Source organism: Convolutriloba macropyga, chromosome 10 (genome assembly GCF_964194025.1).
Source record: "Convolutriloba macropyga chromosome 10, txConMacr16.3, whole genome shotgun sequence".
Lineage (NCBI taxonomy): Eukaryota > Metazoa > Xenacoelomorpha > Acoela > Convolutidae > Convolutriloba > Convolutriloba macropyga.
Genome location: NC_134477.1, coordinates 28,821,576 through 28,848,323, shown reverse-complemented (window position 1 = coordinate 28,848,323; position 26,748 = coordinate 28,821,576). Strand labels below are relative to the sequence as shown.

The 26,748-nt window shown below is 35.2% G+C and overlaps 2 protein-coding genes across 2 annotated transcripts in view; one reads left to right on the top strand and one right to left on the bottom strand.

The window, feature by feature from the left end:
* Window positions 1-26,077, bottom strand: part of LOC142348413 (glutamine synthetase-like) — a 104,223-nt gene extending 78,146 nt beyond the window's left edge. Inside the window, exons 1-3 of the mRNA XM_075399769.1 lie at window positions 25,938-26,077; window positions 25,563-25,707; window positions 16,243-16,346 (exon numbers count right to left, since the gene is read on the bottom strand). Coding sequence (XP_075255884.1) covers window positions 16,243-16,346; window positions 25,563-25,707; window positions 25,938-26,072 — 384 coding nt within the window. The 5' untranslated portion in view covers window positions 26,073-26,077. The remainder of the gene's footprint in view (window positions 1-16,242; window positions 16,347-25,562; window positions 25,708-25,937) is intronic.
* Window positions 7,614-8,982, top strand: LOC142348411 (uncharacterized). Its single transcript, XM_075399767.1, has 2 exons — window positions 7,614-8,183; window positions 8,573-8,982. The coding sequence occupies exons 1-2, from the start codon at window positions 7,829-7,831 to the stop codon at window positions 8,824-8,826; spliced, it is 609 nt and encodes a 202-aa protein (XP_075255882.1). The 5' UTR covers window positions 7,614-7,828; the 3' UTR covers window positions 8,827-8,982.
* Window positions 26,078-26,748: the final 671 nt, after the last annotated feature.

Sequence of the window (26,748 nt, the reverse complement as noted above, 5' to 3'; positions counted from 1 at the left end):
GAGCTATTGAGAAAAATTGTCCAACCCGCTCAAGCTTTACGTTTAGCCATCAATATGGAACTCGGACAGCTGAATCAGTTGAAAATTTCGAGCAATCAACATGCCTTGCATGTGAGCGCAATAACACCACAACGGTGTAACTCCTAATGGCCGTTATTAGTGCCATAATTAGTGCCATCAAAAACGCCTTGCATGTATAAAAGTAACAACTAAAGAACAAACTTCCTCCACCATAAAAGCAGCACTTAAAACAATACTCTACCAACTCCGCATATGCAAATTTAAAACTGCTTAGATTTTGCCTTTCGAATCTCACCTTGGTCAACGGGCTAACACTCCGCTTAGCAATATTAGCACAAAACCTCATTATTCTGATTTAAGTTATGAAAGAATTTTAAATAAATATTCAGACGAATAAACTGTAGCCCCAAAATGAACTGCTACCTGATGACCATTGGGGCAACTACTGAAGCGGCAAGGATATTAAACGAAAAATGTGCAAAGCAACACAAGAAGCCCTTTCACGTGAACGGATCGCCAATGACAATGAGCCTCGTTTTTTTCTCTTGACGAAAACACATCGAGCAATCCCTCTTAAAGAGCCAGCAGTTCAATTGAATTTTGCTAGAAATTGCCATCTCAAGAAGCGATCTATTCCCATCCCAAGGAGCTCTCGGAATATATAACCAGACGGGGAGCACGCACATTTGAAAAAAAGACAGAGGCTGAATTCTTAACCACATGAAGGAGTTTACGAGAATCCGAAAGGGTGATCGTAAAAAGAAACACCGGAAGAGGGATACAGATACCGGAACTTTTTCAAACCGCTCAAATATTTGTCTTGCAATACGAGTAAGGATGCCAAAAATTCCATCAAATTCCGCACCGCCTGAGACCAATACAAAATCAGCCTCAACTTTCGCGCCGCAAATGACAGCCATAACAAATTTGACAATAACAGCACCACAAAATTCCAAAATACTAATTACAGCGCCACCTAAAACTCGAAAAGCAGAATTACAACTGCCCTCTACTTCTGCACCTATGTAAGCTCTACAGCAGATATTACCAAAATCGACAAAAGGAGCACAAAAAAACCTTAAGAGTATTGATTGCGATAATGAGGATTCGTCTGGGGAATCGACAAACTCCTGCCCACCAATATTGACAAAACCTCGCTGAAAACGACAAGCTGGTGATGTTGAATCAGTACAACCTTCAGTTGTACAGAATATAGCAGCAACAGCAGCTCAAGTGGAACCGATATACAATCCTTACCCATCGCCAGCCATAGGAGAAGTCGCGCCCACTGATCCTCGTATTCGACCAGCAGATCAGAGCCCTACTGGTGAATTCGTAATTGATGAGGAAATATTATGGATATATTCATACTTAGGACAATCAATGATAACCAGTAAATATATTGTTGATAATTATTTAACGGGTGAATAAGTGCTAGTGTATACTCAATATTGTTCTTAAATATTTTAAAAATTTTTCAATTTTTAATTTTTTCGAAATGAGAGAAATGTTGTACATAATCATTTAATCTAGTGCAGTAATCTTCTTATATGATGTGCTTATTTATTGATTGTACTTAATCGTGAAGGAAATGTGATGAAAGTCATGTTGAGATCATAGAATACCCTATATCATTTCATGTTTTAGTATGCTACCCTGTTTTCTGCATCGGGAAATTATTGTTCAAACGTGTTGTGACTTTTGTGAATCCATTTTAAAATTAGTTTCACTCTTTATGTTTTGTATTTTGCGACCAATTGCTTAATTTAACTTATTTCTTTATAGAAGCATTTACTTACCTATAAATCAGACAAGTACGTGATAGACATTTCGCCAAGCGAATTCAAAGATTAAATTGTGTTAAGTGCTTTCGCCGCACAAGATAACTCAACAGAAAATCTAACAATGACTTGGATCACGAATCAAGTACACAATTTTGTCCGTGTACGAAACTTCTATTTGTTTTATCTAGTTATGCTCACATACTTGCCTTCTTTTTTTAACTCCTTTCAAAATTTTGGTGTATCGTGTTGGTCTTATCGGAGGAAAGCTGCATTTATTGTAAACAAGTGGTTCAATTCAAGAAACATCTAATCAACTGCCCACCAATAAATACTTTTAGTTTTGCTGTGTTAATACCCGAAATCTTCTTCATTATTTTTTTTAAAAAAGCTGAGTATTTTTTGCTTCTTGAAAAGACAAAGCGGTTCAATTTTTTAAGTTCTCTCCTGAAAAAAGATTACAGCTTCATCGACGAAATTCATTTATTAGGTTACATTCTCTCTAGAGTTTTTTCATTCACTGTGGGTGACTTTTGCATGGCTTTTTAATATTTATTCATATACGGGCTGAGTCTTTATCCTTCTTTTGACGTGAGGTGATGTCCACTTACTGATATTCTTAGTTTTTCAACACCTTTTAAGTTTTTTAATGTCTCGTATTTCGCCTTATCAGTGGAGAACCGCATACGATGCAAAAATTGTTTCGATTCAAAAAATATCTAATCAAGGCTCCACTAGCATCCTACATAAAGTTTCAATCGTTTCTGAGCGGCTTGTCTTCAAGTTTATTTGCGCTGGGGTGCAATCTCTAAAAAAATGCAATGACATGCCTTCGTGCAAACTTGCAGCTATGTTAGTCAGCCTTCAATTTCTTTGAAGAATGATTATAGCAGGAACCATCAACTTGAAGACTGTTTGCTGGTCTATTTTGAGAAGAAAAACCAAATTGGCGGTATGCCACATCTTTTACTTATGAAAAACGAGCAACTTTCAGTTCCGATTCTGCTTTTGTTGAATTGTTTAGTCTTATTTAAATTGCAGAGCACAGAAAATTATAGTCGGCAAAATTTTTTCTTCAAATTTTAACTTTTAACCAGTCTGGTGGTAACGATGTTAGTCTGTTGGAGTCGCTTTTATTTGACATGTTCATTAATTATATGGTCGATTCTCTCGAGCATTTAGATTTTTTTTTATTATAGGAGACATCAGCTTTCTCTCATCTTGCTCGCTGGTTATTGGGATAGATTTTCTACATGAAAATAGCAAAGTCATACTTTTAACGAAATACTTTAACCTTTCGCTTTCATTTTACCATCCGACAAATTAAACTGATTTATTTCTATTACAAGTTGTATATTCAGTTATTAACAGTTTTTGATTATCAATAGTAACATAGTCTTTAAATCAAATACTTAATGCGAATTTGATTTAAACAATTGAAACTACACCATTTATGAAGTATAGTTATAGGTGAAATTAATATTCAAGGTAACAAAAAGTTAAATATATCTAAAGTAATTTTAACCTTCTTTTTTTGTTGATTTTCATAAAGTTAAAAACATATATCTCTGAACAGTATTAGACTTCACATTCTTTTAATTCTTGTACTGATGGACTACAAGTAATTCATTATAATTTTTATTATATAAAAATAACGGTATCATTAATAGATTTGTTATAAAAAAATTAAATTCGTCAATAAAATGTGGAGATTTTCGCTTATCTTATTATACAATATTTTTGAAAAAAAAACAACGACATACTTTTGCAGTGGCCAAAGCACGTGATATAGGTTAATGGATACCTACAAAAGTCAACACTAATAATGGTAATGTTCCAGCTGTGACCATGTATATTATTAAAGTATCTGTTCTTTAAAAATTTTATTATATATCTAATTATATCACTTTATTATTATCTCTATTTCATTTTTCCTAAAAATCAAATTTTCAATCTCTTTTTTTCCCAATAGCATTTAAAATGATTGTAATTTTCAAACCTAAAATTAGCAAACATACTCTCAATTATTACTCGTTTGCGTACGTTTGATAGATTTGAGTATATCATAGGTGCTTTTGGTTCATTCATAGACTCCAATTTTCAAATAGTATTGCAAATATATATATATATATATATATATATATATATATATATATATATATATATATATATATATATAGTGACTTTCGTCCTTAGTAGTGAAATTTCATGTTTCAATCGTCTCCATCTATGAACAAAAGCATCAACAATTTGAGTTTTAGTTAGGTTTTGATTAAAAGTATAGTTATCAGAATCTTGTTTAAATGTACTATTCCTACTGATAGTGTCTATGGGTACTTAAATACAAAAACTAATTGGGTTTCCAATGACACCTCTTGCTTTAATAAATTCATGACTTAGTTTATCATGAAAGCCTATTCTATATAAAATTTTTGATTTAGTTATAGTTTATTCAAGTTCCACTTTTAAAGAATTCACGAAAATTTTTACTTAATGTTTCAATCGTACTTTAATCAAAGTTTTTTTTGCAATATTGCTTATTAATACCAATTTTGGTATTATTAAACATAGCTAAGTTCTTAACAAAATATTTCTTGTTCATATATTTACTACTTATATAAACTAAGAAAATTGGTTTGACCCAATTGTTGACAGAGTATCAGTTTTTTTCTTATTTGTTGTTTTGATTGGTTGAACTTTTTTCATCTCCGATACTCCGTCTATTTACATCACTAAAAATGTCTACGCAGGAACTTAGTTGATCCCAAGTGATATTAAAACCTTTCTATGAGATCCAAAATTATAGTCTGATTTTTAGTAATTCTTCTTGGTTTTGTTCTTGATACTTCATTAACGTTAACTAACCCTCCTTTTCAAACCTTTCGGAAAATTTTACTTCTATCTACATATCTAATATAGTCATCAGCTATCATTATGGGGATGTTTCTACTAGTAGTAAAATAATACTCAACGTTCTCAGGATTGTTAGAAGAATCATTTGTTGCCATCCTAATCAACGGATCAACATGCGTTGCAACAATAGCATCCTTCAACAATTCTACAAAGTACCATCTTCATTGATAACTATTGGTTTTTTTGATCATATCTAATAAAGATATGTTAAATCTCTCTATGAACACAAATTTTAATTCACTGTAAGTTTAGTAGAATTCTGTTTCATATTTTATTTACGAAAAAATTGAGATATTTTGTAAAATAGTTTTCTCACTGAAATTGTTCTTTTTATATCTTTGGAACCCTTTCAGGGATCTGTTGAATCATTTTAAGAGCTTTTTATTTTCGATGTTCAAGAATTCTTCTCCCAAGCTATAGCCCTAACATATTTCATAAATGTATCCAAAGCTGCATAAATTTATCAACATCCAATATTGTATTCACTTGTTTTGTCTTTTAAATATGCAGTCCTTCAGTTTTAAAGAGCATTTTATTGTTTTTTTTTTGAAAACTGTTTTATTAGGGGACTAAATACTTGTTCAGCTAAATTTTGTTGTTTCTTATCTTTGTCACCGACTGAAAATAATTATTTCAAATTGTTCTGTAGTTTCTTCATCCTTAGTAGTTCTTTTGATGTCTCTATCATCTCATCATATAATCCACCATGTCGTGCTTCAGTTTCGAGCACCACAAACTCTATTATTTCTAAAATGTCTTGTGGATCTATGGCCAGCGTACTTAATTATAGATAATAGACTGGCTTTAAAAAAGCTCTAGCATTGAATCATATATTTTTTCTTAATTTTTCGGGTCTATTATTTTTATTATCTTGTAGTCTTTTTCTTCTGTTTTCTTTTATTGAAACCTATTTAGTTCATTTCGTGTTTCTAATTTACTAGTTGGAACCATCGTAATCAAATTAAAATCTGCATTTAATTGATAATATGTCATAAAATTTTTTCAATTGATATCACTGTCAATTGATTTATATGCTTTTAGAAGTGTATTTTGATGTAGTATAGTATTCTATGTTTCAACTTATTCTGTAAGATTTTTTCGTGTTATATTTCAATATAGTACTATTAGAGGGGCTACTGGCAATATTAGTAGTAATATTAGATGTTCTGTTTTTAGTGTTTGTACTAAGAGATGTAGTGTAGTAATACTAGTAGTATACTAATAGTATTACAACACTACATCTATTACTACAAACACTGATAACCCAACACTAAAAACACATATATAAATAGTTTTAATAGTAAAATTAGTAGTAATATATGTGTTGACATAGTAGTGTTACCCACGTTGAGGTGCCGTCCGGAAGCGACCTTTAATCAGACCGTTCCAGAGGGGAGCAACCTTTGATCAGACCAATATGCGCTCGAAACACCGTGTGCGCTCGAAACACCGTGTGCGCTCGAAGTGCGCTCGAAACTGTCCCTGATCAGACCTTGCCAGACGAAAAAATTGTCCAGAAGATTGTGCGACCGCGGCCCAGACCTAACTCAGACTATCGTGCAGATGATTGTGCGCTTGAGATGACCTCTGATCAGACTATTCCCAGACCAAAAATGTCACTGAACAGACAATTCTCTAAACATATTCCAGACCACCTCCAGAGCATTGTCCAGAAGATTATGCCACCATGCCGCAGACCAAACCCAGACCATCGTCCAGACAATTGAGCGCCTGAGATGACCTCTGATCAGACTATCCCCAGACCAATTATGCAACTGATCAGATCAATTTCTCCACTTCTTCGCTTATTGTATTTTTGAAAATTTAGAAATTTGATCTGGTGGAGTTGTTAAAAGTGAACCAAATTAATATCCCAGACTTACAGTGGTATGTAGGTTGTAAAACAATCAGAATGGTCTGCCTGACGTTCCTTGGAAACAATTTTGTATTTAACTCGCAAATATCGACTTATTCGCTTATTATGTTTGAAAATAAAGAAATTTTATCGGGTCAACGAATTGTTTAAAGTAAACTTCCGATAATTTTCCAAAATTATATCATTATTATCATCATATCGTATTTAGTATCATCCCGAAATCTTGCGCTCAATGGCCCTTCTGATCAGACCGTCCCCAGACTGAAGTGACATCTCATCATACTATTGTGCGTTCGGGAAGGGGCCTATGATCAGACGATTGTCATCCGGAACAGACCCCTGATCAGGCCATTCCCATCCGGAAGTGACCTCTGATCATACTTAAGTGCACTCGAACCAAATCCCAGACCCTGTAATTTTGGTCTGGGAACACACCGTGTGCATTGGACTTGGTCTGATCAGAGGTTACTTCCTGATGGGACGTCAACCTAGGTAACATTAGTAGTATAAGTAGTATTAATAATAGTATTAGCTGAGTTAATGGGAGTGTTTTAATTATAAGTGCCATCGAGGTCTTATTCGGAAACGTCATTCTCACATTATTCATCAAGTAGTTTACACTGCAGTTGACAAAACCATCTTGCTCCGATGGCGAGAAACAACGGTAACAGAGAAAAGTGTGACGGAGAAGTTTTTTTTCCTATCAAGTGTCAAGAAGTATGTCATTAGAGCTTCGCAAATTTTTGTTTTTTGTTTTCATCTGGTGCTAGCAAGTTATTTCATCGGTAGGTTGCATCCGGTGCTATCACAACGAGAGTTGACTGATAGCAACTATTCCGCAAAAGATCTGGCTTTACGTTTTTTTTTGGGTAGAAGATAATCAGAAAACTGGAAAAGTTACAAGAAATTAATCTTATCATTTAATGAAAAGCAATTGTCTTCCATTGGGCCAACAACTGGAGTCGGCAAACAATTCGGGTTTCATAGCTGCACTTTGCGCATTGCTGTTTGTGCACTTTATAAAATTTTCCCGGCTTTTTCCAGTAACCAAAGTCAATACAAAATAGTGATTTCTCTAAGCTTGACTGTTGGTTACAAAAAATAGGCAAAAACAATTGTCCCATTTTCAAACTAAGCTAAAGGTATCGCGCATTTAACCAAATCTATAAGAACTAAATTCTAGAGTTCTTTTAATTACATTTTCATTGTTTTAATATTATTCGGGTAATTGACAAATATGACATGTCAAGCATCAGCTAATCGGTTTTTCTCTGATAAGCATGGGTTATATGAGAAAGAAGGAGACGACAATGTATTTCAATCCAACTTTACGGACTCAGAAATTGCTCAGTATGGCCGAATGTGTCAAATAGACGAAGATCAAGTTCTTTCCCACTGGGACGGAACGCAGCGACGAATTCAGGAAGATTCGTTTCAGATTAGAGAACTGAAAAAGGACATTGTTAAGAGTTTTCAAACTTTGCATGACTTGCAAGAGACAGAGCGGGTGAGATTGAACGAGTGCCCGGGCAAGATGCACGAGGCTAGAGTCGTAATGATGTTTGCTCGAACTGAAGCCGAGTGGAATTCAGGTAGATAATTATGTTAGGGTATTTTCCCCTTATATCCTACCCTAGATTTTCGTTTGCCCCCCCCCCCCCCACGTTATGCAATAACTTTTATAGATGAAAGCGGAAGCCAACAGCCACAATCGATTCAATGGCTTTTAAGGTTAAATTAGTAAACTCTGATTATAGTAAACGTTGCTAATTAGTTATAATTTTGAATGTGCGCATAATTGACCTAAACATTTCAATTTGCATGTCTCTTCAAAAAAAATGAGTAAGCTAGTTGGATACGTTGTAGCCCCACCAGAATGGGCCGCAAATTGTTGGTGAATCTTTATACTACCAGATATATATACACATTGTACAAATTTTGAACTCTTTTTTGCAAAATTTGAAATTGTACAAAGTTTCAGGTCACAGAAAATCTTTGGAGGTGAGTGAGTTGAAAGACCGTCTTCTGGATTCTATGGATTATATAAATGACCAAAAAGACTACTTGGAATATTACGGCAACAACCTGGAAGTAAAACTGGTTGAGCTAGACGTGGCTCTTAAGACGAGACAAGGTTGGTTTTACCTCCAAAGAGGGGAAGATTATGCATCCCAAGCAATCCGACAGGCCGATGAATATTTGAGGAGGTTCAAATATTGGGGACAGAATCAGTAATGCCCGATGGCTAAATAAAAAGTGGGATATTTTTTGTCATGGCAAATAAGTGCGTGATGTTGAACACAGGACATTTTTTTAAAGAAACAAAGAGCTGTCAGAAATCAAAAGCAACCAAGATTATATTCAGCTTCTTTTTCATTAACTTTTTGAGACCATATTTCCATTCATTTTTTTATGTCCGGATCCCGTCCTACGTCCAAATATAATCAATGGCTCTCTCAAAATTACTTTGGTAAATCTACATACCTACACTGTTTTACGCTATAGAGATTCAACATAGGACCGGGTAAGCTACCCTATTGAGAAGACCAAACAAAAACGACAAAAAAAATTGTAAGAAATTTTTGGTAGCATCGGTTTCAAACGTAGGAAAACTTCGGTATGTTTGGGTTGTTCGGTATTGTCTGCTTCGAACGTAAGAAAGATTCGGTATGGATGTTTTTGATTGAAAGAGAGATTCGGTATGTATGGTATATAAACGTAAGAGGTATGCTCGGATTTAGATGTCAGAAATTGTCGTTTTTTTTCAATTGGAAAGTTTGATTTTTCTATAAATAAAGTAGTCAAATACTTTGATGCAATTCTTTTGCAAGAATTTCGAACGTTTTTTTAAGAAAAATTTCTTAAAGAATGTGAAAGCTCAATTAAACTTCTTTTTTAGCTCATTCACAAAAACAATTGGACGAGTATAAATTTCTTGATTAATTTTGAAATCAAGAATGTAACATAGTTGTTGAACTCTGATGTGAATTCTATTGATTGATTTGCATTCACTGAGTTGTGACATGCTTTCTTGTAGTTTGCGAGCAAAGTTTGGACGGTTGGTTGCGTTTCAAAACGCCCAATGCCAAATGTTTTTTTTGTTCGGTCTGCTGGACTATTCTGCTTTTCAGACCCGGAGTTTTTGAAAGTACTGGTTTTCTCTAAACGTTACCGAATCTCTCCTGAGTTTGAAAGCGACAATATGGAATCTCTCAGACGTTTAAAAACGATGATACCAAATCTTTCCTATGTTAAAATCCGACGAAAAATGACGAAGAAAAATAACAGAAATTTTTTACAAAAACTCACGGTTTTGGCTAGAATAAAACAACTATACCGACTATTTCGTTTGTTTAAAATTCGAAATTTTCTCAATTATGGTAGAGAAGAAAGTTTGGACAGTAAGTTCAAATACCTAGTTTAGTGTAAATTGCTTCAGAATCCTTTCCACTGCGATTGGTTGGAAAGAACAGCTAGAACCTGATAAATTTTCTTTGTTAAGATTTCAGATACCAAAAGACAATTTACCCTGACGAACTCTATTGATGTGTCAATAAAAAACCTATATATGATTCTAAATCTAATTTTGTCAAAACACTATTTGTATCTTTTTGATCCAGCTATTAGATGTCCTAACTTATATTCTCTATCCGATTGCAAATTGATTCTAATCCCACTTTTGACCTACAACTGATGAACTCGATTGTACTGGGGCCATATATGATTCTCATGAACTATAAAAATTAAAAATTAATCGGGATTCGAAACAAAAAAGTTTTCACATGTAAATCATTTAATATACTTTTAGCTAATCAAAATTTTATCTCAATAGCTACGCATAGATAAGCACTGTAAACAAAATCTAATTTTTGTATATTAATTTTCAAAATTTAATATAAACTTCACTTTATTGAATTTATTTGAAACGTGTCGGAGCCACTACAATGTTGTTAAGAACAACCACCGACTGGCTATATTCGGACTTGCAGAGTGCTGGATCTTTTACTGAGTTGGTTATGTCATCAGTGACAAAATGTTGCACAAACAGGAAAGAGGGCAAAATCACACCAATGGTAGCACAGTTTACTTACAGGTAACAAATGCTTTCTTTATTATGTACGGTCAGGAGGAACCTCTTAAATTTATGAGCCTCATGAGTCTTAAAAAATGGTACATACTCCGTTGCAGTTTTTCCTGACCACCAAGGAAGGTTGAAGGGAATCAGAGAACAATTTTCTTGTGTGATTCACAAAAGAAGCGCAAATGTGGCTACGATAAAATTTAAACTTAAAAGTCCCTTGAGGAGGTGGTAAAAATAAACATTGTGTCATCTCGGGATTGGAGGACCCTGAAGCAAAAATTAGAATTTTAGATAATATTGAAACAAAAGCAACAAAACATCTCGCTCAAACTAACAAGAACTCAAAGTTAAGACGTCATGCAATGGCTTTTGCAAGATCTGTACCAGTTAATATGCCTTTTACTGTGAAGGATGAAGTATGGTACAGTTTCAAAAGAATTTTTCGAAAACCAAACAAAAAATTCATAGTTTACAAAACCAAGAGTTTCTACACTAGAATTTGGTTATACTCAGGTAGAACTTGCCCTGTTTTAAAAAACACATCCACTGTGGAAAATCTGCGCAATTCTCAAAAAAATGTCGAAGCAATTTTACCCAAAATCAGGTAAGTTTAGAAAACAAGAACAAATACTGAGAAAGAAAGTATTTCCTCAACAAATGCATCTTCTGAATGGCAAATGGGAAGAGTTTAAACAAAAAAGCAAATCTTTGGCAAGTCATTGATATGAGAACTTGTTTCAGCAGAAAGCTGAAAAATACATAGGTTGATAAACCACATATGGTTCCCAAGGACTGCAAAAAAAAAAGAAAATCACGTCCGGCATTTGGAATTAAAATGTTTTCACACGTAAATCATCTAATATAGTTTCAGCTAACATAAAATTTTTCTCTGTTTGTACGCATAGAAAAGCATTGTAAACAAAACTTAATTTTGTATATTTCAGTTCAAAGTATAATTTAAACTTGAACTTATTGATTTTGTTTGAAACATGCCAGAGACCACTAAAATGTTGTAAAGACAAACAACCGACTGGCTACATCGGATTTGCAGAATGCTGAATGTTTTACCGTGTGGGTTATGTCCTTAGTGCCCAAATGTTGCTCAGAGAAGAAAAGTAGCATAATCAGACCAATGCTGGCACAGTGGACTTAAAGGCAGCACATTTTTTATTAGTATGTGCGGTCAGGATGCACCTCTTGAACTTATGAGCCTCATGAGACTTAAAAAATTGGTACATAATGTATAAAAGGGATCAGAATAGCGTTTCAAAATTATTTTTCGAAGATTCGACGGCATTGAATCAAAAGCATCAAAATATCTTGCTCAAACTACCGAGAACGCAAAGAACGGAAGACATGCAACTGCTTTTGCAAATTCTTCGTCAGGAAATAGGTCTTTTACTGTACAGGAAGAAGATTGGTACAATTTCGAATAGATTTTTCAAAAAACAAACAAAAAATGTACAACTAACAAAAAACAGCAAACAGCACTCTGTGCACTAGATGTGGAGGTTAGTTACATTCTGGTAGACCTTGTTTCGTCCTGAAGAAGTTGTGAAGAGGACGTAAAATCTGAATTCCATTTTGCCAAGAAAAGTCTTTTAAAACTGGGTTGAGTGAGTTTTCCCGACACAGAATTCAACTTTTAAAAATTATAACGAGTGAGTGAGATGTATTTATTGTAGTATTGTTTTGTTTGGTTCCAACAATAAAGTGTAATCTTGTTTTTCTTTGTTTAATAAATAGGACAACAAAAGTTGTCTTGCATAAATTGTCATTGAATTTTTCCTTCTAGTTACAACCATTTTGAAATCCTTTATAATTGATATGAGAATTTGTTTCAGCAGAAAGCTGCAAAAAACATGGGTTGATAAACCAGATATGATTCCCAAGGATTGTAAGAAAAAGAAAATCACGTCCGGGTTTTGGAATTAAAACGTTTTCACACGTAGATCACTTAATATAGTTTTCGCTATTCTAAAATTTTCTCTATTTTTACGCATAGAACAACATTGTAAACAAAAACTTAATTTTGTACATTTCAGTTCAAAATATAATTTAAACTTCAACTTATTGATTTCATTTGAAAAATGCCAGAGACCACTAAAATGTTGTTAAGACCAACAGCCGACTGGCTACATTCGGTTTTGCAGAATGTTGAATCTTTTACCGCGTGGGTTATCTCCTTAGTGCCAAAATGTCGCGCAGAGAAGAAAGGTGGCATAATCACACTAATGGTAGCACAGTGGACTTACAGGTAGCGAATTTTTTATTGGTATGTGCGGTCAGAACACCTCTTGAACTTATGAGCCTCATGAGTTTTTAAAAACTGTTACATAATGCTTAAATGAGATCAGAATAGCTTTTCAAAAATATTTTTCGAAGATTAGACGGCATTGAAACAAAAGCATCAGAGTATCTTGCTCCTCAAACTACCGAGAACGCAAAGAACGGAAGACATGCAATGGCTTTTGCAAGTTCTTCGTCAGGCAATAGGTCTTTAACTGTGCAGGAAGACGTTTGGTACAATTTCAATTAGATTTTTCGAAAAGCAAACAAACAATTTACAGTTAAAAAACAGCACTCAGTGCACTAGATGTGGAGGTTAGTTACATTCTGGTAGACCTTGTTTTGTCGTGAAAAAGTTGTGAAGAAGACTTAAGTTCTGAATTTAATTGTGCAAAGTAAAGTCTTATAAAACTGGGGAGGGCGAGTTTTCCCGACAAAGAATTTAAAATTTAATAATTATAAGGAGTGAGTGAGATGTATTTGTTGTAATATTGTTTTGCAATATTTGTTGTAATATTGTTTCCGACAATAACGTGTAATCTTGTTTTTATCGTTTAATAAATAGAACAACAAGAGTTGTCTTGCATACATTCTCATTGAATTTTTCTTTCTGTTTACAACAATTTTGAAATCTTTTATCCGATGCCATAAATTTTGACAAACATCAGTCAATTTTTAAATATTTCTATTTTTGATTCCATTCGGCCGTGAAACCGTTTCTACGCAAAAACATGTAACAATCTGCTTATCTCAAAATTAGTTAGCCTACTGATTGTCCGCGGTTTTTTGTTGCTACACAATGTTGACAATTTTGATTCTCCTTACCTTAAGTTTTCAAAAGCTCTAAACAGAGATTATTGTTCATAGCCACTGTTAGAGACTTCAATTTTCCAGAAAATTATACTAAAGTGATTCAAACTGAATACGAGATTTAAATCTATTATTTGTATTGTATTCAAGAAAAATATACCTGATTTCATCCTCGACATCAAAACTATTTCTGAAATATCCCGCAAACTGATTTTACCTATAGTTGCGTATTGATTTTTGATCCAAAAGTGTCTAACTAAAATACCCGGGTTGCTCATCATACAAAAATCCCGGTAATCATACAAGGTCATATATGATCCCAGGTAATCATGCAAGGTCATATATGATTTGTATGATATCCTGGTAATCATACAAGTATCATACAATTTTTTAAAGGACGCTTAAACGGCCCCAATTGTGACGCTTAGTTCGCTATAGCAAACAAAATGTTTTTCAACTCATGTTGTTTTGAATTTAGTTCTTTCATAAAAATTCTTCAAAAACACTTTTTCACTGTTTAATATTCACTGCAGCATCATATACCTTCGCGATATGTGTAAAGTAGCCAAAGCCTTGCATAATTACACACTGTAAGCAGCAGATTTTTATAATCAAATCGTTTTACCGACATTGAGCAAAATAAAAAAAACAATTGTTCACTCCGACCTACTTCGCCCAAGTTTGTTCTGTTTGCTTAATTAAAGCCCGGACTTTGGTGTCAGTACAAATCAGAACTGATACATTACATTCTCAGTTTACCCAGTACTGAATCAGGGATTTTCAATAGTAAACACAGGTTTTAGTCTGTTCCGAACAATTTGATAGTATTCGGATTCTGTTGTTTAAATGAGCATGAAAGATTTTAGTCTGTGGTGGTTCTGAACATAATGATCAAACATTCACATGATGTACATACTGAGAATGAAAATTTCGAATGTCGCAATTTGCGCATGACATATTAAATATGGCCGCGCCTCATTCCATTCGTTTTGTCCAAAATCGCGGTACCTGACTGTCCCAGCTTCCAACCCGGCCCTTCCAACACGTCCCGCCAACCCCTTCATACTCCCAATTTCTCCCCCCCCCGCCCCCACTGGTGCCTTCTCCCCACGATGTGCTTTAAGCGATAACCTTTGAGATCTCCTTAACGAAGTTAAAATCCTTCTGTAATATCAAAACAACGAAATCATTTTCCTTCAAAACAACGAAATCATTTTGCTGCCTCGTCATTTTCCTTTGCTGTTTATTGGATAAATGTCGAAGGACATCGAATGTCAATGTCAACAGACAGAGTCAGCGGACAGTGCAGACTTCAGTGAAGTTGACAGGAAGACTTAGCTTTATATCATATCAACTATAGCAAATATTGCACTATATTTTAATTGGCACTTGAGTAAATAAAGCGGGTAATTAAGCTAAACCCTGTTAAACGCGCCTGCTCAGATTTTACACATACTATAATATGCCATGATCATAAGAACAACAGAGCATAATAACATTATGAACATAACGACTTCATAACAATGACTCATAATTGCTAATAAACTCAGTCTGAAAATGGTAAATTGGGACCTGAACATAACAATGGCAAGCGTAAAAAACATGATGAATATTGTTCTGATTCAGCGCTGAGATCCTATGATAGATTGTTCCGGGAGTATATATGCTCATGATTGGCTCCGAACCTTTGCAAACGAATTAGCTTCTCAAATACTATTGTTTCTATCAATAAATATTGACCTCAGAGTTTTGTTTTGAGGTCATAGTAAAAGCGAATTCCACAAAACTCACTGCACTTTTTTTCCTGTTGTGACAAAAATATGTCTGCTACACCCTTTTAGGAACATCGAACATTTTAATACAGCTTGAATAACAGGTAGCAATTCTAACATCAGAATGGTTTTCTACCCTTGCTAGGATATTTTCACTGTATAATCATTTGAAATTTGTTCTGAAAAATAGTATGATTTTTATAGGACGACATGAACAGTTTGAATCGGTATAAAAATTGTCTGTATATTGTCCTGCAACTAAAAGGTTTCAGTTCTGAAATACACTATTGGAGTTCACTCTGGGTAGTTTTCTCAGGTGGTCACTCTGGCTACGAAAAAGGGAGGGCCAAAAAGCTCAAACCTAACTATTAATGAGAAATGCCTTTGTGTTAAACCCGGGGAGTTATTCCGCAATCAATTATTTTGTTCATATTAATCGCAAAAATGACATTGAGCATAGGGTAGAATAAGTAATGATAAACTTTCGTAGTGATGGCGTGTGGAAAATTTGAAAGTCTTTACATTTTAAAAAATAAAACAAAACTGTGGCGCATTAAGATAGAAAATATTTTGGTATAAAGGTATACTGGTAAAATTATTGCCTGTCCTTCCAGCCACGAAAAAAAGTCAGACTGGATTCAATAATGTCATACCGACTGCAGTTTTATTGCATACAATTAATGAATGCATTGTGTCTACCTGGTAATTGAGTGACTCTCTCCAGTGGAATGAACAAATGACCTCTGCTATCCTGCATTTGCCACTGGCACCCGCCCACGGACACATATGGAACGTGTCTTGTCCTGCAACACAAATTGAAGTCCGAAATAAAAAAAACATAGCAGTACAAGTCCTGACGTACAATTCAAAGAATTTTCATTGACCAAAAAAAACTAGACCTAAAACGGTCTATGAATGGATTGGAAAAACCATTTAGAAAAAAAATCCGATCCAAAAAGTCGAAAAACAGTAAAAATCAAAGTGAAATTGCCACATGTGAACAAAAACCACTAGCGAGAAAGCGAATTTTTGTTCAAACACCGTTTTCTCACTCTACTTTAAATTTAGAGCAAAAAAATTTCACGCCGCAAAACCACTCGCTTTTTCGCTCCACTTCCTGTTTCGGCGTGACCAAAATCACTACTCCAATTTGACTTCAAAAATCATGAAAATGTGTGAACAGATCTTAAAAAAAACATAGCCGGAAGAATTCCGGAAATGACTCGAAGTAGAAATCTGACTATTCTCACTAATCAAATGCATCAACAGCATATTACCAATCGAGAGACAGTGTAACCAATTCACAGAGAAAAGTCTGGAGAACTGGAAACTTGACAAAGGACAAAATAAAAAAAATATATTCTCTAAAAATCCAAACAAAATTCTCTACAAAAGGATAACATGCACTTTCCATCCAAAACTCGTAGAAATCAATTAGTTATATATTTGGCTAGATCAATCACCCACCTAGTACTTGCAGAAACGTTACATAACAAACTAAAAAAAAAGAATTCTTTAACGAATTAGAGTTTTGTATAATTCGTTTAAATGAAAACTGCCCTGCTAAGCCTTCAAATGCAAATTCATTGTATCGAAACCTACAAAAATGCTCTTTATTGAGAAAAAGTTACCAACAAAAATTGTTAAATTGGAAGAAATAGGCAAAAACAAAAAGACAAAAAGTGGCCAAAATTTGCTCTTATTTACTCGATTTTCTTTAACAAAAACAACTCGAAACTAATATCAATCAAAATTAGAGACATCCAAAAAAACTACAACACCTGACTTTATATAGAAAACTCCCCAAATACTATCAATGGTCGAAGAAGAATAGAAACGACATTCCATGAAACCAAATTGAACAAAAAAACGAGAAAAAGTAAGGTGTTTTTTAAATTTTACAAGCAAAAATAAAGCGAAATAAAGTTACTTGGAGCAAATAGAGCAATGAAATGCTCGCGAAATAATGGGCAAGTCATAACAAGCTAAAAAAATCTCTACAATTGAAAAAAAAAACGAAAAGGAGAAAAATTAAAAAAAAAGTGGTAAAAAAATTCTCATTTTTTCTGTCATTTTTCTTTAAAAAAATGTTTTATACCAACAAAAATGTAATTAATTTGTATCCCTCATATTCCTTGAGTAACGAGCTTCTATGCAAATTCTATTTAAAGCAGTAAATCGAAACAAAAGGCCAAAATACATTAAATTTCGTCGAAAAATCAGCAAAACTGATCAAAAACGTCCAAATTTGCATAAAACTCAAATTAACTACTTGAAACCTTCAATTCCTATCAGAACGAGCCCAAATCCAATACAATATCATAATCAAACCTCATAAACAAGAAAAATTGCATAAAAACTGCTTTTAAATGCCGCACGTGAACAAAAAAATTTCGCTCGCTCTAGAAAATTTTTTCACACATCAATTTCTCGCTCTCTCAAAAACAGCGGTATGAACAAAAAACCACTCTCTTTTCGCTCCGCTCTTCACTTTTGTTTAGCAACCAAATCACTCCGAATTTTTTCACGCGTTTCATTTCCCGCTTCAAAATTCACTCCAATAAAATTGATTAAAAAAAGGACTTCTCCAATACTCCTCTTCGAGTCATAAAAAAAGATAGCGCCCCAATACAATTCAAATTCTTTGAATTGTAAAAAAACGGCGCATTGTCAGCTTTGAATTAAATAGTATATTGACAGATTTTCACATTTGTTGAACTAACACAAAATATGGTGGGTTGAATTACACGGTTGAGCCAATGACATTAATAAAGGATGTTGAGGGACAAAATTCAAAAACCTTCTTTTCTACATTGGTTATGGCTTCCATATAATCAATTCAGAAATTAGGCAATGACATTTAGTATTATTGACACAAGTCATCGAACTATCATCTTCATATTCACCGCTAATTTAGGACCTTTTTTCGCATTCAAGGCCACCCAGGTTGAGGTCCAGACCCAAATTTGCATCTGATCGACTTTCCAGACCGAAATTATCTCTGATCAGAATTTCCAGACTGAAATTCACCCTGATCAGACTTTCCAGACCCAAGTGACCTCTGATCAGACTTTCTAGACACAGAATGTCTCTGACCAGACTTTTCAGACCGAAGGTGTTCTGATCAGACCAACTTCAGACCATGGTCCAGACTCAAATTCAGACCATTGCCCAGACCTTAATCAGACTATGATCAGACTCAAATGCGCTCGAAGAGGTTATGATCAGACCCAGTTGCGCTCGAAGCAGTTATGATCAGACCCAGCTGCTCTTGCAGCTATTTATGATCAGACTGAAGTGCGCTCCAAACCGGTTCTGATCAGACTCAAGTGCGCTCGAAATAGTCTGATCAGAGACAGATTTTACTTATGAAAAAATCTCCTAATTTTGCTATAATATATATTCATTTCATAAAAACTGACGTCTGCTGTATTTATTTCATCTAAGGAAAAATCAATTTTAAAAGTATTGCTAAAGAAAACAAAACCCAACTGTTGAGAACAAATTTTATTTAGTGTACCGGTTAGTTTATAATTCTGACTCAATGGATGAAATAAAGCAGCTTTCCATAAGAAACGTCGTGGTCTCCAGTTGATCAAAATTTCTTCTAAAGGGGACCGGCCTCAGCTATCTGCCGGACTCTTTTTTTCTGATCAGAGCTATCGGACTTTAGATGAGTCTCTGATCAGAAAGCTGCTTTTTGGCTGCCTCTTGGCAGAGCCAACATCTTTCAGTAAAAAAAACAAAAAAATGAAAAAAATAATGCGCTCGAAATGGTCCCTGATCAGACCCAATTGCGTTTGAAGACATTTATGATCAGATCCAATTGCGCTCGAAGTCGCCTCTGATCAGACAAAAGTGCGCTCGAATCCGCCTACGATCAGACCCAATTGCGCTCGAAATTTCCTCTGATCAGACCCAAGTGCGCTCGAATCCGCCTATGATCAGACTTTTCAGACCAAAATGACCTCTGATCAGACCATCGCCAGACCATGATCAGACCGTAGTGCGCTCGAACTTCCGAACAGACCCTGTAATTTCGGTCTGGGAACACACGGGTGTGCGCTCGACTGGGTCTGATCAGAAGTCAATTTGGGTCTGGACCTCAACCTGGGTAATCCGGAATCAGTTTCCAAGGCATTATTGCCACCAAAACATTGTCCCTGTTGAAATTATGAGCTAACCACAATGTAGATCCCGTTTTAAATACCAGTCCGAGCAGATTTTGATCAGACAATTTTAGTGCAAACAAGCCTCTGATCACAATGTGGCAGAACAAAATCATTACCAATTGTTTGACCCAAGCGAATTTTGCTATATATGCTTTCGAATTCGTTAAATCTACTTGGTATCATTACTAAGAAGAATTCACGTGAAAACTACTCAACATTTTGCTGGAAAATTTAAAACTTATCTTTGTGAGTACTTGTAACAATTTTATGTAAATAAAATTCATAAAGACAGCAAAAAAAACTTCAGTAAGTCACGATTGCCAGAAAATAAAAGACCAGAAGTTCCTAAGTACTTAGCCAGAAGTTGAAATTAAAAAAGAACTTAACTCAAAAAATCCCGAAAAGTGTTTCTTTATTGGAAATTGAATGTACAATTATTAAATCAAGCTCTAGTGAATCAAAATATATTTGTCGAGCCCATTTGAGACAAATTTTATTCAATTGATTTCCACATCTTCCTTAACAGTGTCCTGAAGCGGGATCGTCTACACGGGCTACTTTCGTGGTTCTTTAGAAAATCTCATTTGCTTGTCTTCTGGCGTTTCTGCGATCTCTGATCATAACTGCTTTGTCCGATCTGTGGCCATTGAAATTTTAAACTGAGTTAACATCAAATCCTTGATAAAAATAGCGTTTCAACAGGCGTTCTCACAAAATGACCTCTCCAAAGTTTGGAAAAATCCCAACCTGCTTCTTTAGCAATATATGAAATGTTTGAAGGCGGAGAAATTAGTTAAAGGCAGAGTAAACTGCTTGTTTACGAAACCAAATTTTTCGGTTTCTATATTGCGCGGTTTATGATTTGGCTCACTGATAACTTTTTTTCTATGTAACTTTTGATAATGTCAACAGGACTGTCTGAGCCACCAGTTGACTAAGTTGTTTCTGTTTTTGCTTTGTGTTTTGCATGTTTCAGTCCCTCATTATTAGTTTTCGTACAAATCTTCTTTTTATAATACTTTTATCTTTTGTCCAAGATCAATTATTTTTGTTTATATTCCCCTTCCGTGACGTAATTCATGATGTTCTCGACAGATTCTAAAAGAGAACGGTTTCTAAATTTTTTTTTGGTTCAGTCTATCCAAGGCTATTTTTTTGAAAACTCTTGCTCCATTCGCTGTGCGTTTGTTTCTGCTTGTTTTGGAGCAACACGGTAGCCACTTGCTGTTAAGTCTTTCATTTTTAATGAGGAGGTTTTCAAAATCTATCAATTTCCTCGTCCTCCAGTTTTTTTATTGTGTTATCGACATGTTCGTTGAAATATATTTGAATAATCATCGCAATGTTGTAAAAAAGCTTGACTGATGTCTCCCTTGAAATTTAACTGTTTGAATTTCTTGAAATGAGCTCTTCCGTTTTTGAGCCTGTTTTTGCGTGCATATAATTTTTACCCTTAATGGCATTTTGTTTTTGTTTGAATCTTTTCACAGGTTTTTTTTCAGGAATGGATTGTTCATCGGTCAAACATGTTCAGGAAAATTGGATCTTCCGTATATCAAACCGACAAATAAAACATAAAGAACGACGAAATTGAGACTGTATCCCCAAGTTCGTTGAAAAAACCTTTCGTCCGCGAATGTGATTTTTCATTGATAGGAGAAAAAATCATAATTTGCCTTGCACGTGGACGGTTAAATTCCCTTCCGCATTTTTTCCGACTGAATTATACCAATGCGTAATTTAAAAGGATTATGGAAGACAGCAGAAGGCATTTCAAAATTCTGACTTTTTATGTCGAACCGCTTCGCGGTTCTCGATTAACGCCAAATTTTAGCAGTAAGTTCAAGCATATCGAAAAAATTCGTTTATTTAGGCGCTTCAAGTATACATATCATGGTTTCTAACTACCCAGGTTGAGTTGCAGACCCAAATTTCGTCATGATCAGACCCAATCAAGCGCACACCCGTGTGTTCCCAGACAGAAATTACAGGGTCTGGACAGAAGTTTGAGCGCACTGCAGTCCGGACCATGGACTGGAGTTGGTCTGATCATTGGCGTATTCGAGCGCACATGAGTCTGATCATAAACGGATCGAGCGCAATTGTGTCTGATCAGAAATGTTTTCGAACGCAATTCCGTCTGATCAGTGACTATTTTGAGCGCCCTATTCTTTTCTCTTTTTTTACTGAGAGATGTTGACTCCGCCAAGAGGCAACAATAAAGCAACGTTCTGATCAGAAACTAATCTTCAGTTCAATAGCTTTGATAAGAAACAAAGAGCCCAGCTGATAGCAAAGGCCGGATTCCCTTCAGAGGAAGTTTGGATGTTTCTGAGAACTGGTGTTAACTGAAGACCACGATGTTTCTAATGGAAAGCTGTCTAAACTCATCCATTGAGTCAGAATTATACACTTAACGGTATACTAATTAAAATTTGTTTCCAACAGTTGATTTTCGTTTTCTTTAGCAATACTTTTATAACTGATTTTTCCTTAGATGAATTAAATACTGCAACCATATTTTTTTTACGAAAAGAAAAAACTATAGCAAAATTAGGAGATTTGTTCAAAAGTAAAATCTTTTTCTGATCAGACTATTTCGAGCGCACTTTCGAGTCTGATCAGAACCGGTTTCGAGCGCACTTGAGTCTGATCATAGTCTCATTAAGGTCTGGGCAATGGTCTGAATTTGAGTCTGGACCATAGTCTGAAGATGATCTGACCAGAACTCCGTCGGTCTGCAAAGTCTGATCAGTGACCCTCTGTGTCTGGAAAATCTGATCAGCGTTAATTTCCGTCTGGAAAGTCTGATCAGAGATTATTTCGGTCTGGATAGTCTGTTCAGACGAAAAAGTGGGTCTGGACCTTTACCTGGGTAGATTAAGCGTGAATTTAAATACAAAGCTCCAAATGTACCTGCGTTGACAGCGTGAAACCTAGTGAAAAACTTGCAACTTTGAATACCATGGGCCAGATCAAACAGATTTTGTTCACTCTGGGCCAGAATGAACAGACTTATAAGCTTGGACCTGGAAAAGGTTGATTTAAACATAAGGTAGAGGCGGCTATAAAAGTTGGTAAATTTGTGCAATTACACTTTAGGGCTCGTTTGTCAGCTCAAACAATTTTGGACAGAAATTTTAGGCTTTAATCAGTCCTCATAATTTCTTTGGTCTGCGATTAGAGTTAGAACTCTTGTTATTAAAAATTTTATTAGCGGGATAAAAAAAATAGGGAATAGGCCAGACGGTGCAGGATAAGATAAACTGATAGGACCCAAATCAAACTGATGGAAATTTATGTCTGGGCATAACCGAAGACAGATAAATATGGGTTCGGACCAGACAAAGAGCATCCGACCGTGCGCAAACTTTTTTTGATTGTGCGCGGTACCTAAAGAAAGTGCAAACAAGAACTCAAATTTATAAGTAGTTTTAAACAAAGAAGAGTTTATCAAGTTAACAAGATCTAGTTGAGTTGTTTATGGAGACGGTAAGAATGGCGTTAATGACTTAGTAAAACCCTCACCAGACATTTGAGAATTTTTATCACGTAAGATCTTACAAATTTCTTACAAAATTGTCTTATAAATACTTATAAGATTATGCGTCGCTTGACTAAGACTTTGTAAGACAATTTATCAAGTCTTACACGATTAAAATTTTTTATCAGGACTGATGGGATCTTACACGATAAAAATTCACTTTTGTCAGATCTTACAAGATAAAGATTCTGCTTGATAAGATCTTAAATGATAAAAATTCGTTTTGTCAGATCTTACAAGATAAAATTCTGCCTGACAAAAAATGTTTATCGTGTAAAATCTTATAAGATCTTGTAAGATAAACATTTGGAAAACTATGACTCATCTTTTTGATAAGATTTTTAGCAGAGCTTATACGATGAAAATTCTTTAATTACGGCATGTTCTTCATAATTAAGACAATTAAGGGTTTCTTTCAAGCAGTAGCCAAAAAGCTACAGCTTGCAACCCTTAAGTGTCAGAGCAACAAATAGAAAATTATCTGATATTGTCTTTTGAGACTTATAAGATATTGTGAAAAAATTTATTCGAGTGTTAGGGGCTTTTTCTGAGGCGGTGACTATCAAACTAGGCTGAAAAATTTTCCTGAAAGACCAAAACTATATCGAACCACTTAGTTTAGCCATAGTACATAGTTAACACTCAGAATAAAACTGCCGTCGAAAAAGAATTAGCAAACAGTTTTTTGTTTTAGAATTGGTGTGTTGACCGATTATTTTTTACTTTCATAGAAAATTGACTACGTTATACGGTTAATTTGAAATCATTATAACATGTCTTATCAGATCTTACACGATGAAAATTCCAGAATCACTGGGGCTTAATCTCAGCCCGTCTATTTTTATTCTTTGACCCTGTTCACTTTGTGTCAGCCATAAATAAGATAATACAAAAGAAATTTGGCATTTTTTACCTTCAAGTTCAAGGTATTTTAGTTATCCTTTTTATTAATGTATGAAACTCACATTGCCACCCGTCCTAAAAAAAGTAAGAGTGCACTACTCACTCAAAATCTTCCAACATTAAAATTTTCAGTGTGAATTTTCATCGCCCATTACTTTGTGAGCCTCCTGCAGCCCCAAAGATATTAAATGTTTCCTTTTCCTGCATCACTCGCCAGCATATCATTTGCACAATTGATTGTATCGATATAAAATGCTCGCCATTGCCGGCGTCAGACTATGGCAAAACACTCAATTTATTGTAGTGGTTTTGGAATTGATCCTTGAACGCATAATAGTTCATGAGGAAAGTCTCGTATAGCGTGTCTGGCCGACTCGAAGCACTTTAATTTTGAAGCTCAAGAAGGCAGTACTGGGTGGACTTAGCTTGTGTTCTTTCATTATCAGTGAGTTTATTACCGCTTGTCAAAGTCTGTGTCTTTCCTTCTGTACTCGATTATCAAACAGTGACTGTAAAGTTACAGTTGACGAAATTCTGACCGCAATTTGTCATTCTCATTTTTGTTCACACGGGGTAAATAAGAATACAGGTATTTAGATTGGCTTTGAGGTTCACATACGTATGAATGCAAATTTGCACTAAAAATTTGTGCTCAGACTACCTGTATTGATGCGTGTCAAGTGATTGTTCTCGTGGCATTTTTGGATTTTTCGTTAAGTGCCCCCTTGCTGGCTTAGAGGGTGCATATCATTTGCAAGCCCCAACCACACTTGCAATATTTATACTTAACTTTTTATTGTGTAACAACGGCACATTCTTTGTAAGTGAGGGAGGAGGGGGGGGGGGAGAGTTCCATAACACTTCCAGCTGGAAATCTATTACTACCGTTCAAGTTTTGTGGCCCAATTGATTGTTTTAAGCAAAATTTCGCTATTGGCTCTCTCTCAGTTGTCTAAAAACCATAGAATATCAATACCTTTGATAGAATATGCTGCTGTCATTAAAATGATTTGTTTTGATACGTAGTGATCACATTTCAATTAGAGCCCATAATCGTAAAAACCTTACGATTTTGGTTGAAGACGTCTTAAAACACTCACGTGCACATTTTAAAATGCCGAAAGTCTGCAGTGCCAGAAGTCAAAATGCCAGAAATTGCCAATCAGCCAGAAGTTTGATTTCCATTGACTTTCGTAATTTTAAAATCTGCGCGTTTCGTGTTTTAAGCATGCGGTTAAGTGACTCTGCAGAAGTCACCTCGAAATTCTGACTTAGCCAGAAGTTCTCAGTGAATTTAAGCAGAGTCACTTAACCATTACTTCGTTGTTTGATGTCTATCAAAGAACGGAGCAGTTGATAGCTGCTGTTTAAGAAAGTTCTAGTGTATCACAATATGTGACCTGGGAATACGTAGCAGTCGGGGTATCCGGATTCGTTGTTCTCTGGAAGAGTGGCCACAGTGGATGAAGCATCGAAGAGAGGAACCACACAGCACATCCCAATTCCACCCCCTTTCAGAACACTCTCCACACATCCCACACTCACCTGATCAATATATTGTTTAATAAGGGCTTATAATCAAAGGAAAATTAGATTGACCCCAATTTATAACATTATCAAAAATTTAAGATAAGGGGCTTGGGGCAATTCTAGAATGTAATCCAAGGGCGAATAAATAAGCGCATGAGACGAGCTTGTCATATCTTATCAGATATGTTTTGTAGGACTGCAAAAAAATTTCATTTGAGGAATATACTTGCAAATGAATAATTTACCAGTTTGCATCGTCCGATGCCATTGGTGTCACAATATGTCATCCTGAGGAACTCAACGTCATTCTCCTTACACTTGGTCAGGATCTTTACCACCTCCTCCTGACATCCATTGTAGAAAGACAAATTGGTTGACATTCCTGGGCCAACTAAAATACAAAAGTGTGCCTTAACAATAACTGTGATTTAATGGTTTTTGCTTCTGCCCAACTTGAATTTTGCGTAAATAATTTAACCAGTAGGATAATTTGTGTCATTCTTGATTAGGTCAATTGCAGCCTACACCAATGAATCCCATGAACACATTAGAAGATAGTAGTAAAGGAAAACTCGTAGGATTATACAACCCGGGTTGCCAATTCCACCGCAAAAAAGTGAAAAATATTGGAAAAGTACACAAAACATCATTGTTTCGTTTCCCCAAATTTCCACGTTAAAACAGATGCCCTGGATGAATACCGCGACCCAAAACATGCATGGTAACTAAAGAGATAGGGACGCAGACCGCAGTGAATGTGAGAATGCAGTTAGGATGCAGTTAGTCAGATCAAACAGATTTAAGCTAGACCTCGAAATGATTGACTTAAACTTGTAGAGCCCAGGTTGAGGTGGTGGAAATTTGAACCACTTTATCTGTATAAAATTGGCCATCAATAGACCGTTTAGACAAAAATTTGGTCGTGAATCGAATAAGCTTGCATTAGCGCGAACTATCACGAAACAATCGGACAAAACTTGTTCATGTGTCAAACCTGCTGGACTATGCGAAGTTTCACGACCATGAAGCGAAATTGCGAAGATTCGAAGCTGTGAG

Excerpts from the sequence above, each read along its gene's own strand:
- LOC142348411 (XM_075399767.1), top strand. The coding sequence starts at position 7,829 with ATGACATGTCAAGCATCAGCTAATCGGTTTTTCTCTGATAAGCATGGG. Across the intron at positions 8,184-8,572 it reads TGAAGCCGAGTGGAATTCAG|GTCACAGAAAATCTTTGGAG; the intron begins GTAGATAATTAT and ends ACAAAGTTTCAG.